Raw genomic sequence first — 21192 nt, 5'->3', positions numbered from 1 at the left:
TGGTACATTACATGTCCCTGATGTTCTGTTACAGTATAGTTCCCGTGGGGTCAGTTCATCTGCACAGGCTGTTTTGATTACAGCACAAGGGACCTTAATATATAAACTGAATGAAAGCTGGTCTCTTCCAGGTATTTTTCTCTTCTAGTCTCCCATTTTTCCCCCCTTCCACTGGTTCTCGGAGCTCCTCCTCCTGATTAGTTTGTACTGTTTCCACCCCGACAAGGACTGAGGTAGCTCTTGGTTTCCTGGGTCCCAGGAGAAGTGAGTCCTTTTCCGTCCGGGCCCCAGATCCGCCTCTCGGCCCCAGGTCAGAGCTGGGCAGGTGAACCCTCACTCGTGAGCGCTCCTGAACTGATTTCACGGAGCCGGGCGCCCCTGCAGTCCTGCCCTTCCGCCCAGCTCCCTCCAGGGCCCTGTTTGCCCCTTCTTTACGCAGCTGCGCGGCCCAGGGGCTCTTGCTCCTCTGCGTGAGGTCCTTTCAGCCTCAGGGTCTTCATGGCTCTTGCACAGTTGAAGGCCAGAAAGGAACAGGAGCCTCTGACCCCTCTAACTGGTGTGCTGTCCGCACCTTCCTGGCCAGGAGCCGTGGCTCCAGGCCGCCTTCTCCAGGCTGTTGCCCACCTTGCATCCTGTTCACGTAGCGTTACTGCAGCGGGGAGGCGGTGCCGGGCTTGCCTTTCGGTGGTTCTGGCCCTGCCAGGCTAGGAGCGCCCTCCACATGGGCTTGCGGGAGGAGGGCTAGAGCAAGGTCAAGGAGGGCCAGTGGAGCGTGGGGCTGCCCTGAGTCCTGGTGAATGTTAGAAGAGGGCATTACATGCCTCTGCAACATTGCTTCTGGGGGCGCATAATCCCGCTGGTAGGAGCACCCTTGAGAATTGGAGATGAAAACATAATGTATATGGTTATATTCGCTAGCTTGAATGATAAAGATCTGTATAGCAGCTCATAGTCATGTTTAGGTTGGTTGGAGGACTTTGGCCACCTGGTAGTGGGATGCTTTTCTGTGCTTTGCGTTGAGTAAGCACAGATCCCAAGCAAATCCGCCAAGATTAACCTGGCATTTCTCGTGGAAGGGGAGCACCGCTGTGAAGAAGAATGAGCTTCCTTCTCCCGTTTTGTGCGTTTCAGCTCTCTTTTTCTCCCACCACACCGATGAGTAGCCACTGCCGGGTCCTGTCCCTGCTGGTCGCTATGCTGCTGTCCTGCTGCGGGCTGGCGGTTGCGCGCTGCGTCACCGGCTACTCGCACGGGATGCACACGCTGGCTTTCATGGCAGCAGAGGTAAGAGGCGGCGGCAGGCTTTTGCTCTGCCTACATTTCTGAGTATTTTCAAGAAAACTAGGGGAGTGTTGACAGGTTATTTACATCCATGAAGTACCTGATGGATAGTTAGTCTTTCATTTTAACAGGCATTTTTTGAGATCTGCTTTGTGTTGGGCACTGGTATGGAATGCTTCCACATGTGTTATTTCATGTAATCCTTGCTACGACCTAAGTAAAAGTGGTTATTTTTGCCATCATTTAAATAGTGCTTACTGTATACTAGGAATTACCTTACCTACATTGACCCATTTTTACACGTATTTACTCATTTTATTGTTCCTAGTCACGAATGAGGAAACAGGCATAGAGGGCGAAGCGAATTGCCTAAGGTTCCAGCCTGGCCAGTGGCGCAGTTCAAGTCCAGGGATTCCCAAGTAGGAAGGGTATTTCCCTTAGGATACTCTGCCAGAGGTGTCCAACCTTGTGGCGTCTCTGGGCCATACTGGAAAAAGAAGTTGTCTTGGGCCACACATTAAATATATTGTGACGCATGATCACACACACACAAATTCTCATGTTTTAAGCAAATTTACGATTTTGCGTTGGGCTGCATTCATAGCCACCCTGAGCGGCATGTGGCCCCCGGGCCGCAGGCGGGACACGCCTGCCTAAGCAGTGATCGGGGTGGATGAAGAGCACTCTGTATGGGTGTTTTTCGATGGGGCACGAATTAAGATTTTATAGAATAATATAATATGTAAACCCTATTTACTATTTTGAAAGAATGGTTTGATATTCATGTATATTTTAAAATTTACTTTTTAAACCTTTCTGAAAATATCAGTTTCTCTTCAAAAATGTCAAAATTTTCTCTATGTTCTTAAATTCAGTGACTTTGCTTTTTTACTCAGGACAAAAATAAAATACTTTTATCTTGTCTATAATTGTTATTATTAGTGAAAAAGTGAAGTAATAAATATATTAAAGCTGATCAGCTAATGTTAAAAACACTAAGTTTGAACTAATTGGGAACTTGTTAGAATAAGGTTAAACTTCATTTTGATTACTAGCATTCATTTCAGGGTATAATATAGTAGTGTAAGTAAAATTAGAAAAGGAACATTTAAGTACTTCATAAAAACGCTTGCAATTTTAGTTGAATTCTTTTTCTATGTGAAAAGTGTGCAACGATATTTCCTCTTGAAAAACACCTGTCTAAAACTTCATTTACACTGACTAGTATTGATTAGTTTATTTCAGATATGTTTTATTATAAACCATCATTTGAATAATACTGTGTTTTTATTTTTTTGGTTATCTAATTTTTAACATTAGGCAAACTTTGAACAAACTATACCTAAAAAGAAAGATATTTAAATTAGGTCTATTGGGTCATACTATGTAGTACATATTTTTATTTTAGTTTATTACTGTTTATCCTTTTAAAGTAATTTGTCATACTACAGATTTGCTATTTTGAACTAAATTATTATTTTTTTTAATATATGGTATTTATGTTCTATGTATGGTAAAATATTTTCCACTTAAAACTGGAAGTTTCCTAATCTCAAATATAAACAATTTAACAGTTCTATTCAGGTAGATTAAGAGGAAAATGTTCTTAACGTCGACGGTAGAAACCACCAAGAGGGGCTTGCTTTGTCTTTGGTTTCCTTCGTCCCCTTTGCCGCGTGTGGGCCCAGGCAGTGCGCGCAGCGGTGTGTGGAGAGCAGGCACTCAGGTCCGGGCAGTGGGATCCACCCCAGGCCACACCACGTGCTGCAAAAACACCTTCTTAGGTCACCAGCTGTGGTAGCTTCGCGCTGTGTAAAACAGAGGTGACCACCCAACTACTAGAACGACTCTCCAGGCTGCAGGAGGCAGCCTTAGGAGGTGAGCAGGCGTATTGATCATCGCCTGTCAATAGAAAAGGGCTCAATAAAAATTAGGTTGCTAGATCATGGAAATAGTCTATGGAAATGTGAAGCAGATTCAATAAAATGGTTTTATTGAGATGTAAGTGACATGCAGCGCTGGGTGAGTTTCAGGCGCACAGCACAGCGGCTTGACTTGCCTGTGCCGTGGAATGATTATCGTGGTAAGTTTTGTTAACACCCATCATGTCTTACCGATGCAAAAAGTTTTTTTCCTTGTGATGAGCACTTTTAGGATCTACTCTCTTTGCAGCTTTCAAATGTACTACACAGCAGTGCCAACTGTAGTCATTGCGTTGTACATTATGTCCTCAGTACTTACGTATCTTGTAACTGGAAATTTGTGCCTTTGACCACGTTCATCCAATTTCCCTACCCCCACACTCCTTGGACTCCTTGCATTTGAACTGATCTGAGAAATACTTGACTTTTATCATTTTGTAAAGTAAGTTTGGCCCGAGGAGTCCTAAATTTCACTAAAAAGAAAAAATCTATCTTCTTTCTTACAGTCTCTTCTTGTCACCGTGAGGACTGCTCATGTGATTTTACGGTGAGTAGGACTTGGGGAGGGAGGTGACTGAGGTCTGTTTAAACAGCTGAGTTTAAGATATAACATGTATAAAATACATAAACAGGTGACTGTGCTGTGTCATGTTTAAACCAAATTCAGTTGTAACAAAAAATATTAAGATGATTTTTCTGTGTTCATTGCAGATATGTAATCCACCTTTGGGACCTCAATCATGAAGGGACGTGGGAAGGAAAGGGAACATACGTCTATTACACAGATTTTGTCATGGAGCTCACTCTCTTGTCCCTGGACCTCATGCATCACATTCACATGTTGGTAAGCTTCCTCCGAAGGAGCTGAGCTTTCCACAGTCAGGACCCCGGTTAGCGCATGAGCAGATGAAACCTTGGTCGGTGAACCACTTTAAGACCATAAAAGCGGACGCAGCCGTGCCCACTCCGCTTCTTGCCACTGGGTATATAGAGTGGCTTCTGGGAGCCATGGTGGTGGCACCTGCTTGGGAGTTTGCCGAAGCTCCTGGGAAGCTTCGCGAGCACTGCCGGACCACGTCAGTAGATAATTCTTTTGGCGTAAAGAGGGTTCCTCTCCCCATAATCTCTGTGGCGTCTGTCAGTTAGTGGTTACTTTATAGACGGTAACGGGAATTCTCACAGTGTCAGCTACTTCATGGGTTCGTAGGTTTTCCATCTCTATGGTACTTAATTCCTCCTGCTTCATTGTTTACGTGTTACTTGGGTGTGCAAGAGACTGCAATGTTGAACACCTCCTTCGCTGGTTAGCACTGCAGTGTGCTCATAATGGTGGGAATCTACATATTTAGTGGGCAATTTATTTCAATTATAAGCCTGTCAAAGTAGTATTAAAAAGTTGGGTTAGACACAGCACATGTCTAAATACCTTTGAAAGTAACTTTGAAAACATACCTTAAAAAAAGCGTAGCTTTTTTAGCTAATGTATTATGAACATCTTCCTCTGCTATAACAGTTCTTCTATCTTAATGCTATCAAGGTGAAACCTCTGTCACATAGATGTATGATGATTTAATTAACAAACCCCAATAATGGGGTATTTAGATTGTATTCAGTTGTTTGCAAGATCATATCTTTACATAATTTTTTTTATCACACACTAGTTTTCTTAAGGTAGTTTTAGCCTGCCTTTTCACTTAAGTATTCTTTTCCCACATAAGCAATCTTCAAAAATGTTATATATAAAATATAATGTCAATATGTAATCTGGTAAACGTAATTAATAACCATAGAATATTACATATATGAGTTTACAACCTAATTATTCTCCTACTGGACATTTTGCTCATTTCCGGGTTTCCTTTTTTATAATTCTGTGGATATACATCTCTCTGCACAGAGCTTTTGAGTTTCTGGTTCACTCCTCAAGAATGGTCCCCGGTGATGGCATCACGGGCCGAGGAGCAGGCGCCTGGTTCAGGGCGGGGCGGCAGGCTCCGGCGTCTGCGGCCTGGAAGGTGGCTCGGCGCGGCTTTGCGGGCAGTGATGTCCATCTGCCACGCACCTTGCCTTCATTGCCAGTGAGCGCACGTTCATTTTCACTGTGTGCTTTATTCTCTTTCCCTCCCGTCCAGTTATTCGGCAACATCTGGTTATCCATGGCCAGCTTGGTGATCTTCATGCAGCTGCGCTACCTGTTCCACGAGGTGCAGCGTCGGATCCGCCGGCACAAGAACTATTTGCACGTCGTTGGGAACATGGAGGCCAGGTGAGTGAGCACACGCTGACGCTGACGTTGCCCAGGGTGACTCATCCTATTTTATTTTATTGCATTTTTTTCCTTCTGTTTTCCTTTTTTGCCCTAATGGAGTTGAGTCCTTTTAGATCTTTAATAATAACAGATCCCAGGTTATAAGAGGGCTTGCTTTTGTAACCTGGCCTGGGGTCAGACCGCCTGGGCGTGCATCCCCGCCTGGACGTGCATCCCCGCCCCGACGTGCATCCCCACCCGGATGTGATGGCGGGCAGCCCCTCAGCTCTCCGGGCCCCAGCGGCTTCCTCTCTAGGGCGACGGCAGAGCCTCCTGCCTGGGGCCGCTGGGAGGGTTCCATGGGACAATACATGTAATGAGCGTAGCGTATTCTTGTAGTGGGTACGTAGTGTGTGCTGAGTAAATATGAGGTGCTTATTATTATGTCATTTTTGTCATCATTATTATGTGGAAGCTTCCTTGGGCATTTGCCCTCTTTATTTTAAGAAGGTGGGTCTCACTTACTCTTTACACATGCATGTTTATACACACTCACAGTCTCACAAACTCTTAACCTCATTGAAGGAGGCACTCACGTGCCAACCTGGGGCTAAACCGGGCCTAAGAGTGAAATCAGTGGGTATCCTTTTTGTGTCCAAGGGGACCGTTTGGCTCTCTGGGGGTCCTAACTCCTCGGATGTGCCAGATGTTCCCTTCTCACTTCCAGGAGCCATGGTTAAGACAAAGTTTGTTTCTGTGTGTAAATTCCTTGCTTGCTCTTTGATAGGGCGTGAAGAGAACGCAGGGGTAATACTCTTGGTAGCTGGTAACCTTTTACTGAATTCTCCCTAATGGTGCTGTCGGAAGGTGACGTCTCTGAAGCAGCCCTCCGGAGACGTCTGCGCAGCTGATCCCTGCTGGCGCGTTCTGTTGTTCACAGGTTCGCAGTTGCAACGCCGGAGGAGCTGGCTGTCAATAACGACGACTGTGCCATCTGCTGGGACTCCATGCAGGCGGCCAGGAAGCTGCCCTGTGGACATCTCTTCCACAAGTAGGCGCTTCGGGAAGGGCCCCAGGGGACTGGTGTTCTGTCCCGGGCGGGCGGGTGCTTTGGGTGCTCGGGCTCCAGACGGATCCTAGCAGAGCAGTGGGGACGTTACCTCGGACTGGCCATGTGCTCTTCAGGATTTTGAAGGGAAGGCCAAGGTGGTGGCAGCATTAGTGGGCAGCTACAGCGGCGCGAGAGGACAGGCTGTTGGAGTGGAGGGTAGATTTCAGCCACGCGGAGTTCCAGGTGGTCGGATGGCGCTGGGAAGGGAGATGGTGCGCCACGTGATGAGGCCGCACGCGGGAGGCCATGACCAGGAGCTTGGCAGATGACCTTGTCGGTTAACATTACTTCCCGGCTGGGCCTACTAGAGGCATATCAGAGAGAAGTAGGGCAAAGAGGTAATGTCAGCAGATGTTTCTCAACATTTAAATCTCACCTAGCGGTCAATGAAAGTAAAATTATAAAACATTTGATACAGTCAGAGTACTTCCGGTGAATTCTTGCAAAACGCGCTAAGGATATCTTATTTTGCTCCTTTTGTTAGCTCCTGTCTTCGTTCCTGGCTAGAACAAGACACCTCCTGCCCGACGTGCAGAATGTCTCTGAACATCGCTGACAACAGCCGTGGCAGGGAGGACCATCAGGGGGAGAACTTGGACGAGAATTTGGTTCCTGTCGCAGCCGCAGAAGGCAGACCTCGCTTAAACCAGCACAATCACTTCTTCCACTTCGATGGTTAGTTGGTTTCAACCTCTAAAACCACAGCCAAGGGCCTATGCTGTTTTAATTATAAATTGCCCTGCACAGGCCAGTCTAATATAATGTTTCAGTTTTCACTGAAAACGTTCAGAAGCTGACGGTAGCTCTGAGGGGATATTGTGTGCCAGGCATCCCGCTAGATTTGCCGTAAATAAGGGCGGGGCGGGGCGGGGAGGAGGAGGTAGTCAGTTGAATCAACGCTGCTTGCCGGGAGCCCACTCATCAGTTTAGTGGTAACTGTTGCTGATCACTGATTACGTTGTGCAGCACGTAAGCAGAGAATTCAGGGTCACTGAGTAGCCTTTCCAGTGAGTGTCAGAAGCAGAGCTGGAACCCCGTGTCTTAGCCCATAAAACAGGACCATCCTGCCTCCCTTCAGTGGAGAAGGGAGTTAGAATAAATACCACTCTTAAAATTCTAAGGCCTTGGGCACCGCATCGGGCGGGGGCGTGGGGGGCTGATGATCCTTCCGTAGTTCCTGCTGTCGAGGGGGCAGTTCAGTGTATCGGGGCCGATGCCACTGAGTTCGGTGAGTTCCTATTTCTCGCTGTAGAGTAGGCCTCCCTGGCACCGTGTCAGGAGGGGCGCCAACCAGAGCTCGGGGTTGTGTTTGCCAGAGAGGGACGTGGCGGGAGTGGGCATGTTGCTGGGACCCCTAGTAGAAAGGACCGAGGGGAGTGGACTCAGGTGTCGGGGAGAGGCAGTGAGGGCCGCTCGGTTGGCCGGGCCGGCGGCGCTGGGCTTAGGGGGGCTGCCATGGTGGCTGCTAATTAAGGCCTCTGCCCGGTAGGACTTCTGGAATGTACTAGCCGACCTTGGACATGGGTCCTGGCTGTATACGCCATTATTTTATGAATATAAAATAGAAACGTCGACTTTATTTCTCCTTAGTAAGTAAGTATCCAGTTTTTTAATGGGCACATTTTGCTGGCAAACCCTTTGAGATGGCCGTGGCATTGCTTGTATGTTCCATGCCTCTGTGCTGCTCGTGGAGAGAAAAAGGACCCTTGAATGTGTGGCTGGATATTGCTGGCGTTAACCTCAGGGCTTCTTGCTGAAGAAACAGCGGAAGCAGCAGGCTTCTTGGTACCGTTCATTAGTCACGAGCCTGTGTCACAGAACCCTTTGGAATGAATTGTGAATCAGCCAGCCAGGTCTTCAAACCAGGTTATTAAGGAGAAAAATATGGAAATAATTGAGAAATGATGCCTCTCAATGAGTCGTATTTGTGTACAGTGTGAAATAGAGGAGCAAAAACCCATCGCTGTCACAGCATTAGAGCCATGAAGACCCCTCCACATTCCAGGCCCCTGGATCCAGGGCCGCCCGGGAGCAGGACAGCTTAGTGGTGAAGAGTTCTGGAACCTTCACTGGGGTCTGGCTTCAGATCCTGGCCACCTGAATTAAATTGTGTGATTTTGGGCAAGTTACCTAACTTCAGAGTGACTTAGGGACCAAAAAGCAAGGGAACTGGAATTCGTATCTCTAAGAAGAACAAAATGGGGACAGTACTAGCTGGCACCATGTAAGGTTTTCTTGAGGATTAAATGAGCCAATTCACGTGAAGCCCCTCGTACAAAAGGCGCGGCGTGGAGTGAGCCCCGCGTGAACGTTGGCTGGTGCCGCGCAGTGGCCCGTCCCAGGGCGGGGGCCGTGTGGGCAGGGCGTCTAAAGTGCGCGCTGCGCTCTGTTTCAGGGTCCCGGATTGCCAGCTGGCTGCCGAGCTTCTCAGTTGAAGTGATGCACACCACCAACATCCTGGGCATCGCGCAGGCCAGCAACTCCCAGCTCAATGCCATGGTGAGGACCGGCTGCCTGGGGCGGGCAGGGGCGTGGGTAACGCGGGGTGGAGGGCAGAGGGGGCTGGCGCACGGGCGCGGCGGGAGTGGCCTTGCAGGTCGCCTCTGCCCTCTGGGGGAGTGGCAGGATTCTGGGGGGCATCTCAGTTACTCCCTGGGATCCCTCAGGTTCCTGTGTTTTAAATTTTGAAGTCGGTTTGGACACCAGCTTTCCTCTCACTTGTGTGGCAGATAATCTCCCCTTTTCGGGGTCCTCCTGGCATCACTCCGCTGTGACCTAGGCCAGCGAGTGTCACCCCGTGGGCCACAAGGATACTTAAAACATGCGCTGCCTGACCGGTTAGTTGGGGGCACCGACCTCTTTTCCATTAGATTGTCGAGTAAAATAATGTCAGCAGTGAACACAGCAATGGCCGCCTGGTGCTAAGTGCCCCATCTTAAACCCTACATGTATAGGCCGTGCAGTAGGGCTGCTGCTTCTTGGTTATGCCACATAATAAGGTTGTGTATCATTGGTTAATTCTTGGTACCGGAAATCCTTATATACAAGTATAGGCACCTGATTTTTAAAAGTAACTTCGGAGCAAAAAAGAGTAGGTAATTACTACTGTTATTATTTTTGTAAATCAGTTGAAATTATACCTTTTTTTTTTTGCCAGATTGGCAAAAACTATTTTTTTTGGTATGCTGCAGAATTTTAGTAATTAGTTTGTGTGTGCCATGAGATGAGAAAGGTTGAAAATCGCTGATTTAGGCCCATCTTGGACTCTCCTGATTCTAGCCAAAAATAGTGGGGGAATTATTGACTGGAGCAAATGATGTGCCTTTTATGAAAAGTTGTGCTAGGCCTACCAAATGTGGGTTTTTTTTGACTCCCAACCTCTCCCTCCCCAAAATAAATAAATACGCCCACACACCCCCCCCTGGGTGTGTGTATATAAAATACCTTGAGACATTGAGACATGCTGTTGGCTTAAGGATATTGTTCAAATACATCAAGATTCCTTGCCATTTTCTAAAGCGTTGTCATACGGCGCATGCTTTTATTTTCCAGTGTTGGAGGAACACGTCTGACCATTGCTGAAATCCAGTGTTCAGCCTGGTAGTAAATGCGGGAGCACACCGGCTCCCTCAGTGCTGGCGGCCAGGGCCTCTGGCCGGCGCGGTCAGCCTGGCCAGTGCTGCTTCAGAAGGTCGTTGGTCACTCGCTCACTGATTCATTAATCTTAGTGTATTTGGTCAGCGGGTTTGGGCTGAAAGCCTGCTTCTGTGACAGGCACCGCGCACTGTAAACAGAGGGCACGGCACTTGCCGTGTAAACGCGACAGGTGCGAGGCCTGCCCTCCAGACGGGTGGCTCGCTCTTGCTGGGGAGGCTGGCAGTGAACACGGACGAGGCTGCTGCCGCTGCGGGTGGGGGCTCTGCAGGTGGGGGGCGGGGAGGTGGTCCGGGCGGGCGAGGGCTGCTCGGAGGAGGCATCCCGGGTAGTCCCTCCTGAGGAGGTGGCATTTGAACCGAGACATGGAGGACGAGAAGGAGGCAGGTGGGGGTGGGGAGGAAGGCGGGGGACCGGGTGCAGGGGCCACGGGGTGAGGAAGTTGTGGAAACAGGCCCTTGTGGTTGGAGCCCAGCAGGTCAGGTACCAAGGCCATGACATAAATCAAGATCGTAGAGCCAGGTCATACAGGGACTTGCAGGCTGCAGTCCAGTTTAAATTTTATAATGCAAATATTAGAAGGCCATTCGAGGCTTTCTGCTCCCTCCAGGGGACTGATGGGGTTGTTTTGCTTCTGAGAGGAGGAGAATAAGGGGCCACAATGGAGTCAGGGCAGCCAGGTGGGAAGCCATCGCAGTAGTTCAGGCAGAAGCAGCTGGTGGCTCGGACGGGGTGAATGCAGGAAGATGAAAGGCAGTGGCAGACCGAAGTATTTTTAGAAGATGAACTGACAGGACCTGAGGAGGCTTGATAGGGTGTGGGGCTAGCGGGGTGAGGGAAGTGGGGGAACGAAAGCGGCCGGCAGGCAGACGGCAGGGCCGCGCACTGCGATGGGCAGGACGGGTGCGGAGAGGCCGGGGTGGGGGGCGCGGGGGGAGGCTCGGCGTCAAGTCGGGATGACGGAGACAGCCCCAGAGCCTCTCGGAGGCTGCTCTGGACCGCCCAGAAGAGAGAGCGCTGGTGATTCACGCTGGGAGTTCTAAAGCTGTCGGTGCTAGTCAAAGCTGGGGACCGGACCTCCTCTGGGGAGAGATTGCTGCTCGCTGACGGCGGGGAGCTGGGCAGGGGCCTGGCAGCGGCCATGGCGAGGGAGGACGGAGCCGGAGCCGGAGGCCAGTGGAGCCTGTGGGAATTCTCGGGAGGTGGGTCGGAGGAGAGCAGTGTGGGCTTGGGCAGAGGGGAGGTGGTGGTTTGCTGGAGAAGCAGCAGCCGTTTCCGTGGCCGGAGTGGGGGCGTACAAGGTCGTGGTCGACTGACACATGCGTGGCAGCTGAAGGAACAGCCAGGGCCTGACAATGCGTTACCAAAGGGAGCAGAGCGCGATGGGGACGTAGCACGGGGAGAGCTTTTCTCCCCAAACATTTTTGAACAAGTTATTTTTCAAAACCCACAGGGAACTGCCAGTGGAGTCATGCTGCCACTTGGCCAGGTCACCTGCAGAGTGAGAGTGACGTCGGGGCAGGCAGGGACATCTGCCGCCTAACGTGGCCTCTGACGGCCTCGCGTGGGCCCGGCGGAGGCCCTGCAGGCGCGGCGCATCACCTGCCACCTCGCAGGCGGCACTGGGACCGTCTTGGCATCGGTGTCTGGAACCCTCGGGCGGGTCCTGTGTTCTCCCTCCAGGTCCCTGGGGGATCGGAAGGGCCTGTTTTTAGCATAGTTAATTTACCAGAACCACGCTTTTTTTTTTTACAAAGGTCCGATATTTAACTTGCTGGATTTTCCGGAAGAAAAGCTTTGGTCTAATAAAATGACCCTCAGGCATCTTTTTGTTTGGGAAGTGAGGCGGTGCTGTGCAGGAATAGAGATGAATGTTACCTGGTTGCCGGGGCTTCTAGGGACTCTTCTCCAGCCAGTTTTGCATGGGCCTGGGAAAAAGTGAGCCATGCGCACCATCGTGCACGAGGAGGCCCCAGGACCTAGGGGACCCCGGGCCCTCTGCGGCGCACCCGCCCCCCCATGCTGACAGGGACTCTAGGCAAAGCTTTGTGCACGTTCACCCCGATCATTTCTCTCAAGGCCCTGACATCATCCCCCCGCTTGGGACAGTTCTAACGGCCCGTTCCGTAGGAGCCCCTGTCGCCATAGTGGACTTTATTGTACCCCTAACGCTGTTAGGTTTTTCTTTCTGTTTTTTTCCTTTTGATCATTGGGACTTTTCCACAAATAAAACCCTGACCATAAGCCCTGTAGAAGAAACAGACATAAGTGGAAAGTGAGGTCTGGAGCCCCTCCGATGGAGCTGTGGGGGGCGGGGGTTCTGCCGAGACTCGTGCCTGCGCCGCCCCGCACCCCGCACGCACCCACCCCAGAGCGCAGCGTGGACGAGGCATTTGTAGGGTACCATTTGAAAACGATGGCTCCAGAGCAACCTGAGCAAGTCACATTCTTTATAATCTCTTTTATTCACATTGAAGGATCATCTACACATAGCACATTCATCCTTTTTAGTATCCAATTCTGTGAGTTTTGTCAAACATATAGTTATGTAACTGCCATCATTGTCCAGAGAGAGGGCAGGTCCAGCCCCTTCCCCAGAATTCCTTGGTGCGATCGTTTTCTCTGCCCACCCCAGCCTGGCAACCACTGTAACTTTGCCTGTTCCAGAGTGTCATATACTTGGAATGTTTGAGTCAGGCTTCTTCCACGTAACATAATGCATTTGAATTTCATCCCTGGGGTGTGCGTCGGGTTTGTTCTTTTTCAGAACTGTATCTTTAAGAACACATTTTTATATCCAAGTTAATGTGCACCTTTAAAAACTGGACTGTTCTAGTTGAGCCTGTTTCGGCATCCAGCTGAGTTTCTGTGGTTTTCGTGTTTTGAAATTGCTATTGTCTCAAGTTACCTGTTTGGCATCCTGGGAAAATATAAAAGGGCCTGCAGCTGGACGGTGCTCTGCCAAGTAGTGTGGCCCTTGCCTTGGTTTTCAAGACAGAACGCCAAGGCCAGCGCCTGCCGAGGGTGAGCGTCTTGTGGTCGGTCTGTGTTCCTGCAGGCGCACCAGATTCAAGAGATGTTCCCCCAGGTCCCCTACCCGCTTGTGCTGCAGGACCTCCAGCTGACCCGCTCGGTGGAAGTGACAACGGACAACATTTTAGAAGGACGGATTCAGGTCCCTTTCCCCACACAGGTAAACGGGGGTTGTAAGCTTGACAGATGGAGTTTGTCTTCACCAAGAGTTAATCCTCTAGGTTTTTGTAGTTACTTTAACAGCTAGATGTTATTTATGTCTTGATGAAGCGTTTCTGTACTTTCCCTAACTTTCCAAATGATGACTGAGAACAGCCCCAACAAAGATGAGAACAAGCGTGTCTGGGCCATTTTCTCTGTGTGGACAGCACTGCAGGCCAGCGTCCCCTTGCCAGCCCGGAGGTCAGAGCACCGGTTCCGCTTGCACAAGGATTGGCGGCCTTTTTCCGTCAAGGGCAGGCAGAAATATTTTAGGCTTTGCGAGCCACGCAGCCCCTTTGTGACTCCCCACCGCTGCCGTCGTAGCAGGGATGCGGCGGTGGAGGACAGGCGGTGAGCGGCTGCAGCTGCGCTCCAGCGAGCCCTGCAGTACGCAACGGCCCGGCGGCTGAGTGTGGCCGGCCCCTGTGTCCCGGAGCGGGTGCTGCCTGTCCCTGGTTGGCTTTGCACCTTGGCGTAGTGTTCCGGTAGGTATAGTAGCTCTGCAAGGCTTGTACTCTTGACTTTTTAAAAAGGTCAAGTGTCCTGGTCCATCCTCTGCAACCCCTTTGGTGAGTACAAGAAGTATTACCATTTTACAGCGAGCTTTCTGGCTGGACCAGGGAATCATCCACCAAGAAATAACTCAACTTCAGTGTATAAAAACTCAGGAATCTGTTAATAAAACCCTAAAACCTGGGACTCTTTGAAGAAGAGGGAATGCGCATGGGCTTCGGTGTCGAGTGAGCGGGGGCGCAGTGGGCCTTACCTGTCTGACCTGGCTGTTGGCTTCAGATTTCCCGGCCGCAGACCCTGAGATGAGGATCCGCGTGCCCCAGCGAGTGCCAGGAAACACGACATGGGGCTGTGGGGTGAAGAGAGGGGAAGGCGGCTGGTGGGGGGGTGGCTGTCCCGCAGGCTCCGGTCCGGGGTGGCTGGAATCGGTCCCACCGGGAGCTGCCGGGGCCCAGTTCTGGACACAGCGTTCCCAGACGTCATGGGTTGAGGGCTGCTTCCAGGGCAGCGCTTCCTCCGGCGGGCGGAGCGAGTCCTTGCCTGTAAAGGCCAATGGAGCTGGAGCCTGAGCCGCCAGGGGGTTGGCTGGGGGCGGGGTGGGCGGGGCCTCCGAGCGCTCGCGCCCGAAACCGAGCAGAAGGGCAGCCCTGGTTCCCAGGACGCTGAGACAGCCAGCGGGATGGGAGCCCGGCAGCTTCCCGTGACGCATGGAGTCAGGGGAGCTGCTGTCGTCCCTTGTCATTGTCGGGCAGTGACTGCCACTGGCAGGGAAAGGGAATGCGGAGCCTGTGGATGACTCTCTGGCTGGTGCCTTGGGCCCCTTCATCCAGCCTGCCGTCTCCATGGCAGTCTCCCGTCTTCGCTGCTGCGGGCCGGGTCGCGGGCCCGGCATGGCCTGGCCTCACTGTCATACCGTCTCTTTCAGCGGTCAGACGGCATCAGACCTGCGTTGAACAGTCCTGTGGAAAGGCCGGATGGTGGCCCAGAGGAGGGAGCAGCTTCTGCCCAGGTAAGGCCAGCACAGCGGACAGGCCTGGACAGGCCAGGAGGAGGCGGGTGCCTGCTGGTTGTCTCTGTCCTGCCTTTTACAGCCGGGATGCGCAGGGCGAGGCGGTGGGAGAGCACCGTGCGCCTTACTCAGCTCCGTGTTGAAGGCGAACACAGCGCACGGTGCCCGGGGTGTGGCCTGCCTTTCTTCTAGGGGCCTGCGGCCCACTCCCTGGAGGCGGATTGTCGTAGCCCCTGGAGGAGGGTGGGGGTCACGCTCCCCTGGCCAGCCCTGCCCCCTTGAGCTTGTGTGGTAGCACCAGGAAGGGTAGAGGGAGGCTGGGCCCAAGGCTCAGGGTGGCCGGACTCAGCAGACCCGGCGGGGGGGGACTGGCTGGGTTCCGCCTTCTCGCACACCTCGCCCGTCCCACCAGGCGCCCCCAGGTCCGTGAATTTCACAAACATGAGACCCCCGGCTGGGGGTGGGGTGGGAGAGGTGTGGTTGTCTTGGGAACCTGATCTGCCCAAATACCACGTTGGGTGACTTGGGGTGCTTGGGTGGCTGGCTTTCCGTAACCAAGCGCGGCTCTCCTGTCTGGTGTCTGGGGCAGAGCCCCCGCCCCCAGCCCCACGCCCTGTGGGTTCGGTTCACGCCTCTTTCCTGCAGTTCTCATTTGCCTGACCCATGTCCATACTTTCCAAATCTTGAGAGACTGGAAAAAAAAAAGGTCCCTGAGCTACCTTGTTGCTGTGTTTTGTGTTGGAGACATGCAGGGCTTCCCACACGTAGGGCCGGGGTCTGAGGGAGGCGCCCCGCTCTCTGCTGGGCTGGTCAGGCTGCTGCTGGAAGCAGCTCCTTTATGGAGGCCACTTTCCCTCGTATGTGTTTCCTGCAAATAGGAAGCAGTAAACACTCCCAAGACTTTGGCAAATCCATTGCTGGGTTAAGTTTTTCACATGCAAAACCATGACTGGATTGTGCAGCCTTTGCAAAATGGCTCCTGGCTTCTAAGGATGGGGTTGTCCGTGCGGCTTGCGGGCCTGGAGCGCTGGCTCCGCTCCGATTTGACGCTGGCCTGCGTCCGGCCTCTGTGGGCATGACCCACGCACTTGAGCCCGGCCTCCATTCTCCGACTCTGTTTTTAGACTAGCATGAGATTCCTGAATGTTTCTGATTTTTTTCCTAACGGTGAAGGGAAAGTATTTATTTGACAGAGAAGCTTGCTATGTAACAGTTTTGGTCATTCTCAGGAAATGAAAAGTCCTTGGGTAGCCGTCAGTTAGTAGGAACGTCCGCTGAGCGCAGGCGTTGCATCTGCTCCGCTCATTGCTTGGCCTGGCCCCCGGGGGCCCCTGCCCAGGCTGCGCCGGGCGGGGGCGCGGCGGAAGCTGAGGATGGGCTTCTGTCTCCTGCCTCCAGCTCCTCCTCCACTCACCACCAGCTCTCTGTGACCTCCCGCAGGGTCAGGCTCAGGGGGACAGGGTTAGCATGGGCCGTGTGACCCCAGCATGTGTGTATTCGTGTGTCTGTGTTATCTTTGTGATCTCCCTGCCCCATCCGGTACCAGCAGCCCCGACTGTGCTCCTGCGGCACTTGAGCTGGCTGTTTGTGGCCACGGCTACCTTTGTGGGGGTCACATGCCTCCCAAGTGGTCCCCTTGAGCAAGATTTACGCCTGTTCCCCAGTGCACTGAGTGGTGCTCAGTTGGGGGGCAGTCCACCTTGCTGTCACCGCAGCCTCTTTGTTAATTTGCTATAATCCAGTTTTTTTCTCTGAGGTTTCTCGGGTATGTGTTAGTCATCACCAGTTGCTGTGTCCCCCAGACCCTAGGGAGCATGAGTCAGGTGACACTGTTCTTTTGCAGTCCCCTCACTTGCTTGGCTGGAGGTAGGGGGAGGTGGTGGGGGCCGTGGCAGAAAAGCCTCACACACCAGGAACTCAAAGCTGGGCCCGTGTCTCGGCCTCTTCCACCTCAGTCCTGTCATCGCCTGGAGGCGGCCGCTGTGCTGGCGCCCGGCAGCCTGGGCTGGGGTCTGGTCCCATGAGCAAGGGCGGTTGGCACGCCCGAGCTGGCGGGGGGCCCTGGGCGGCATCCCGGCCTTCGACCTTCAGCCCGGCTGAGAGAATCCCATTTTAACACCCTGCTACGTATACAAGGAGCCGTGCGCTCTTTCACCTCTCTTAAAAAGGTCCTTAGACTTTACCCTCTTTATCTGCTGGACTGTTTTCACAATCAGCTGAGGGTGTAAAATTTGTGCAGTGAACAATTATTAGAATCAGAGAAAATTCACAGAATGCGAACTAGCAGTTAACTTTTTTGTTTTCCGAGAGCACAGTCTCGATGCACTTGTGTAATCATTTTCCTGTTCCGCCGACGCTGAGCATCCGCTATGCGGCACATTCAGGGCCTAGTGGCGTGCAAGCCCGACACGGCAGCCCGCCCTGCCGGAGCCCTCCTCTGCCACCGCCACGTGCACGCGGGTCCCCACTTTGGGTCCAGGAGAACACTCTTGGGGTCCTCTGGCCAGGCGGGGAGCCTGCCCAGAAGGGCGGCCTGTTCTCACCTGGCCTCTTGCTTCCCTGCGTGCAGACGGAGCGTGTGCCGCTGGACCTCAGTCCCCGGCTGGACGAGGCCCTGGACTTCAGCGAGGTGGAGGCCGAGCCAAGCGAGGGGGAGGACTTCGAGGCGCGTGGCAGCCGCTTCTCCAAGTCTGCCGACGAGAGACAGCGCATGCTGGTGCAGCGGAAGGACGACCTCCTGCAGCAGGCTCGCAAGTAAGCCGGCGCCCCGGCCCGGGCTGGCCTCGCGCCCAGGTCAGAGCCCGTGGCCTAAGGGCCCTTGTCGTGGCAGCCCACAGTCATCTCGTTAAGCAGAAGCCAGCATTGGAAGCCATCCATGTCAGCTAGAAATTAAGATTCCAAACCTCTCTTGAAAAGCCGGAGGATCTGGTAAACTTGGTCTCAGCTGTGACTGACGGCAGCTGCTGCTGTCACCTGTCTTCTGTGGACACCTCCGCCCCACGTGTATGGGTGGCACTCATGTGCCCGTGCATCCTAAGCTCTTTATGTTGATTTATTCTGCTCCCTGGGACAGCTCTGAGAGGGCGCGCAGTGATGATGCCCGTGTGACAGGCTTCAGGCTGGAGAAACTGAGACGCAGAGGGGCTAACACTGGCCGTGCGCGGCTTCTTATGTAAGCCCCTGGGGACAGGGCCAGCATACGGCCCTGTGGGCAGGCTTGGCGCCCAGCACAGGCCCTCTGAGCATGGCAGTCAGTGCTGTGTGTACATGTGGGAGGGGACAGCCAGGGGACAGGGAGAGCTGAACTGCGGCCCACCAAGCCTTCCTGCTGCAGAGAGCGCCCGCTCCTCTGCTTAGGGACGAGTGTCTTTTTCATGGGCTGGGGCTCCGTGACAGCTTTGTGAGGTGCCTGGAAAAGGAGGTGGTGAAGGACGTGGGCTGAGTGGCGTGTGTGCCCTGCGCGTCCCCCCGACGCCGTGCCTCTGCTTTTTGTTCCAGGCGTTTCTTGAACCGAAGCTCTGAAGATGACTCGGCCTCCGAGGGCTGCCTGGCCTCGGAAAGCATGACTTCTGACCCCGTGACCCTGCGTCGTAGGATGCTGGCTGCGGCTGCCGAACGGAGACTTCAGAAGCAGCAGACCTCCTAGCGCTCCCGGGCCGTCCTCAGCCGCCGCCTCCAAGCAGCGCCCGCCCGCCCGCCCACCCGCGAGGAGACCCGGCCTCGCCCACCGGCTGCTGGAAGGAGCGGGCTTGACTGCATCGCCGCTGTACAAAGCATGTGGTCTTCATAGTGTTTGGACAGCTGACAAATTTAATCCTTTTTTGTAATACTTTCTATGTGACATTTCTTTTCCCTTCGGAAACACTGCACATTTTAACTCTAGGCATGACCTCTTCCGGCATTGACTGGACTTCTTTGGGGTGGGGAAGGTCAGGAGGCAGCAGTGGGCAGCCGGAGGCCCTGAGGCGGCAGCTTCAGTGACGGCGTGGTGCCCAAGTCACAGCACGTGCTGGCGTCCTAGCTCCCCACCTGGCAGGAAGTGGAGGGTGGGGGCCGGGACCCATCGGGAGCCGAGCTGTGCAGCGCGAGCCCACTCTGCACACTGGAGAGTCTGGTCCAGTGCTGTTCTTAATCAGGAGGTGTCCAAAGTGTCCTGGAGGCCGGGCCCCCAGGTCCCCAGGCCGGCAGGGCATCTTGGACCAGCAGAGCTTGGTTTGACACCCAGAGCAGCCCAGGGCTGTAGAGTGTGAGCAGGTGGCCCCTGTGTCCCGGTATGTCCGGGACTTCCTTTCCGAGCCCCGATCGAAACAGGTTTATTCACGTTCACGCTGGTGCTCCTGCGTCTCATGAGTTGACCCTGTGTGTCTGTCCTCTCCCGTCTGCGTTTCCCGGGCCCTGGGTGGACACGGGGCGTGCGGCGCTGAGCGGGTGGAGCAGCCAGCGTTGGTTTGTGGTTCGCAGGCCTTGGCCGAGGAATCTGGGCAATGCTTGAGGCTGTGGGTTTGGTCCTTGGAGAAAATGTGGGCCTTACAAGATGGGCGAGGACATCCTGGAGGGCTTGACTGAAGAAATAAAAGAGATCTTTTCATATCTTTCTCCTCTGGAGCCCTTCATTCCATAACCTTGTTCCCATTGGTTTGAACATGGAACGGCAAGATGTGGAACCCGCCTGCCTCGGAGGGACCCCGATCCTGACCCTTTTCAGATTTGTTACCCGTTTAACTTTAAGGATTTGAAACACGCAGCGATAGGTTCCATAGTTCAGTTTTATGTCCTATTGGACGAAGTTGTTTTTTAAAAATGTTTGAAAGCATAGTTTTTTTGGTAGTCCTTTAGGGGAGAATCCAGTATTACCTAAAATTATTGGCAAAGTTAAATGTATTTTAAACTTGGAAAGTTTTTAGAATGTTGAAAAGTAATTGAGAAGAGAGTGATGAAATAAATGTTTAGGCCAAGGTAATTTATTTCAATAAATCTTTCAAAAGCCTTACCTTTGAAATGCTGTTAGTAAATTTCTGTGATTTTTAAGAAAATGTGTTTTGTTTTGCTGAGAGCATAGCTACTTGTTTTTATTGTAAAACAATAATAATAATAAAAAGCAAACTCTATTCTTAGTGTGTTGTGTGTGGCTGGAAGCTAAGGCAGTTGTTTGCGGAGTTGCCAGCGTTCGTTTTTGATTTTGTGTGTTCAGTATTGTGGTTGGAGGGTGTTTTCCATCCTTACACTTTGCAGTTGGACACATTAAAGATGGCAGTAAACGTTTTAGATGTGTGAAAAGACAAAGGTGAAGTCAATTTTAGAAGGTCTTGAAACATTGGACTAGAGCAACAGGAGCCATCGAAGTGGAGGCCTGTCTGGTAGCTTCAAATGACCTAGAAGAAAAGTCCTAATTGCACCTAAATGCACCTGGATAATCAAGGCTTCTGGGCACGACCGCCTCTTGGCCGTGGCCGTTCCTCGAGGGCAGCCGGGAGAGATGCTGAGGGCAGTGGCAGGAGGCTGCACCGGTGTCCCACTGCGCCCCTCTCCTGACCTCTCACTGTCCTGGGTGTCTCCGGGTCGGGAGCCTGTTCCCTGCTCAGCCCCATAGACCCAGGCGGAGCGGAACGGCTGGGGGCCCTGGCGCAGGGGCCCGCCACGGTGCCTCGCCCTCTCTGGGCTTTTGGAAGGAGTCTGTGTCCCTCCATTTTCTCACGGGCCCAATTTTGCTGAGATCTTGGATTCTCAGGCCCCCCTCCTCCCCCCAAATTAGAGACTTTCGGTGCGGACATTTTGTGTTGATACAAATCCTAGGTGCCCAGGTGACCACATGGACCCGATTTCCCACTTGAGCTGTGTAGACAACATGCTGTTTTACCTTCAGCCAGCAGACATGGTCCCCTCTGGGTGGGACCACCCCCTTGACGGGGCAGGGGCGCAGAGCTGAGCGTCCTGAGCCAAGGGAGCCAGGGCCTTGCCGACCAGCTTGTCCTGGGATCCCCTGCGCCCGCCCGCCCGCCCTCAAGGCCGTCTGCCGGGGAGTCTCATCTCGTACCACGGCCCAGAAGTGCGTCCAAACCTCTCTGCGCAGGAGTTATTTGAGGGGCTTTTAGAAATGGTGATGCTTGGTCCTGGTCCTCACCTTTCTAACTGAATGGGTCTCCCTGTGTCCTTTCCCAAAACAAGGCTCCCTGACTTCCGTTACAAGGAAGGTAAGGCAAAGAAAGTTCTGCTGGTTTTA

The 21192-nt window shown here is 52.8% G+C and overlaps 1 protein-coding gene across 2 annotated transcripts in view; it reads left to right on the top strand.

Annotated features, from left to right (window-relative positions):
- The window catches only part of AMFR (autocrine motility factor receptor), a 31954-nt gene extending 11886 nt beyond the window's left edge, over positions 1 to 20068 (top strand). Inside the window, exons 4-14 of one of the 2 annotated variants that reach the window (XM_054570352.1) lie at positions 1132 to 1284; positions 3710 to 3750; positions 3915 to 4047; positions 5336 to 5469; positions 6392 to 6502; positions 7047 to 7237; positions 8958 to 9061; positions 13275 to 13409; positions 14889 to 14972; positions 17542 to 17726; positions 18471 to 20068. In XM_054570352.1, coding sequence (XP_054426327.1) covers positions 1132 to 1284; positions 3710 to 3750; positions 3915 to 4047; positions 5336 to 5469; positions 6392 to 6502; positions 7047 to 7237; positions 8958 to 9061; positions 13275 to 13409; positions 14889 to 14972; positions 17542 to 17726; positions 18471 to 18618 — 1419 coding nt within the window. In that variant the 3' untranslated portion in view covers positions 18619 to 20068. The remainder of the gene's footprint in view (positions 1 to 1131; positions 1285 to 3709; positions 3751 to 3914; positions 4048 to 5335; positions 5470 to 6391; positions 6503 to 7046; positions 7238 to 8957; positions 9062 to 13274; positions 13410 to 14888; positions 14973 to 17541; positions 17727 to 18470) is intronic. The other variant, XM_054570353.1, reaches the window with a different exon arrangement.
- Positions 20069 to 21192: the final 1124 nt, after the last annotated feature.

This window comes from Pteronotus mesoamericanus, unplaced genomic scaffold (assembly GCF_021234165.1).
Source record: "Pteronotus mesoamericanus isolate MK-2021 breed Mesoamerican mustached bat unplaced genomic scaffold, CSHL_Meso_final contig_202, whole genome shotgun sequence".
NCBI lineage: Eukaryota > Metazoa > Chordata > Mammalia > Chiroptera > Mormoopidae > Pteronotus > Pteronotus mesoamericanus.
The sequence above is the reverse complement of the archived record's forward strand: the minus strand, read 5'-3'. Positions and strand labels throughout refer to the sequence as shown.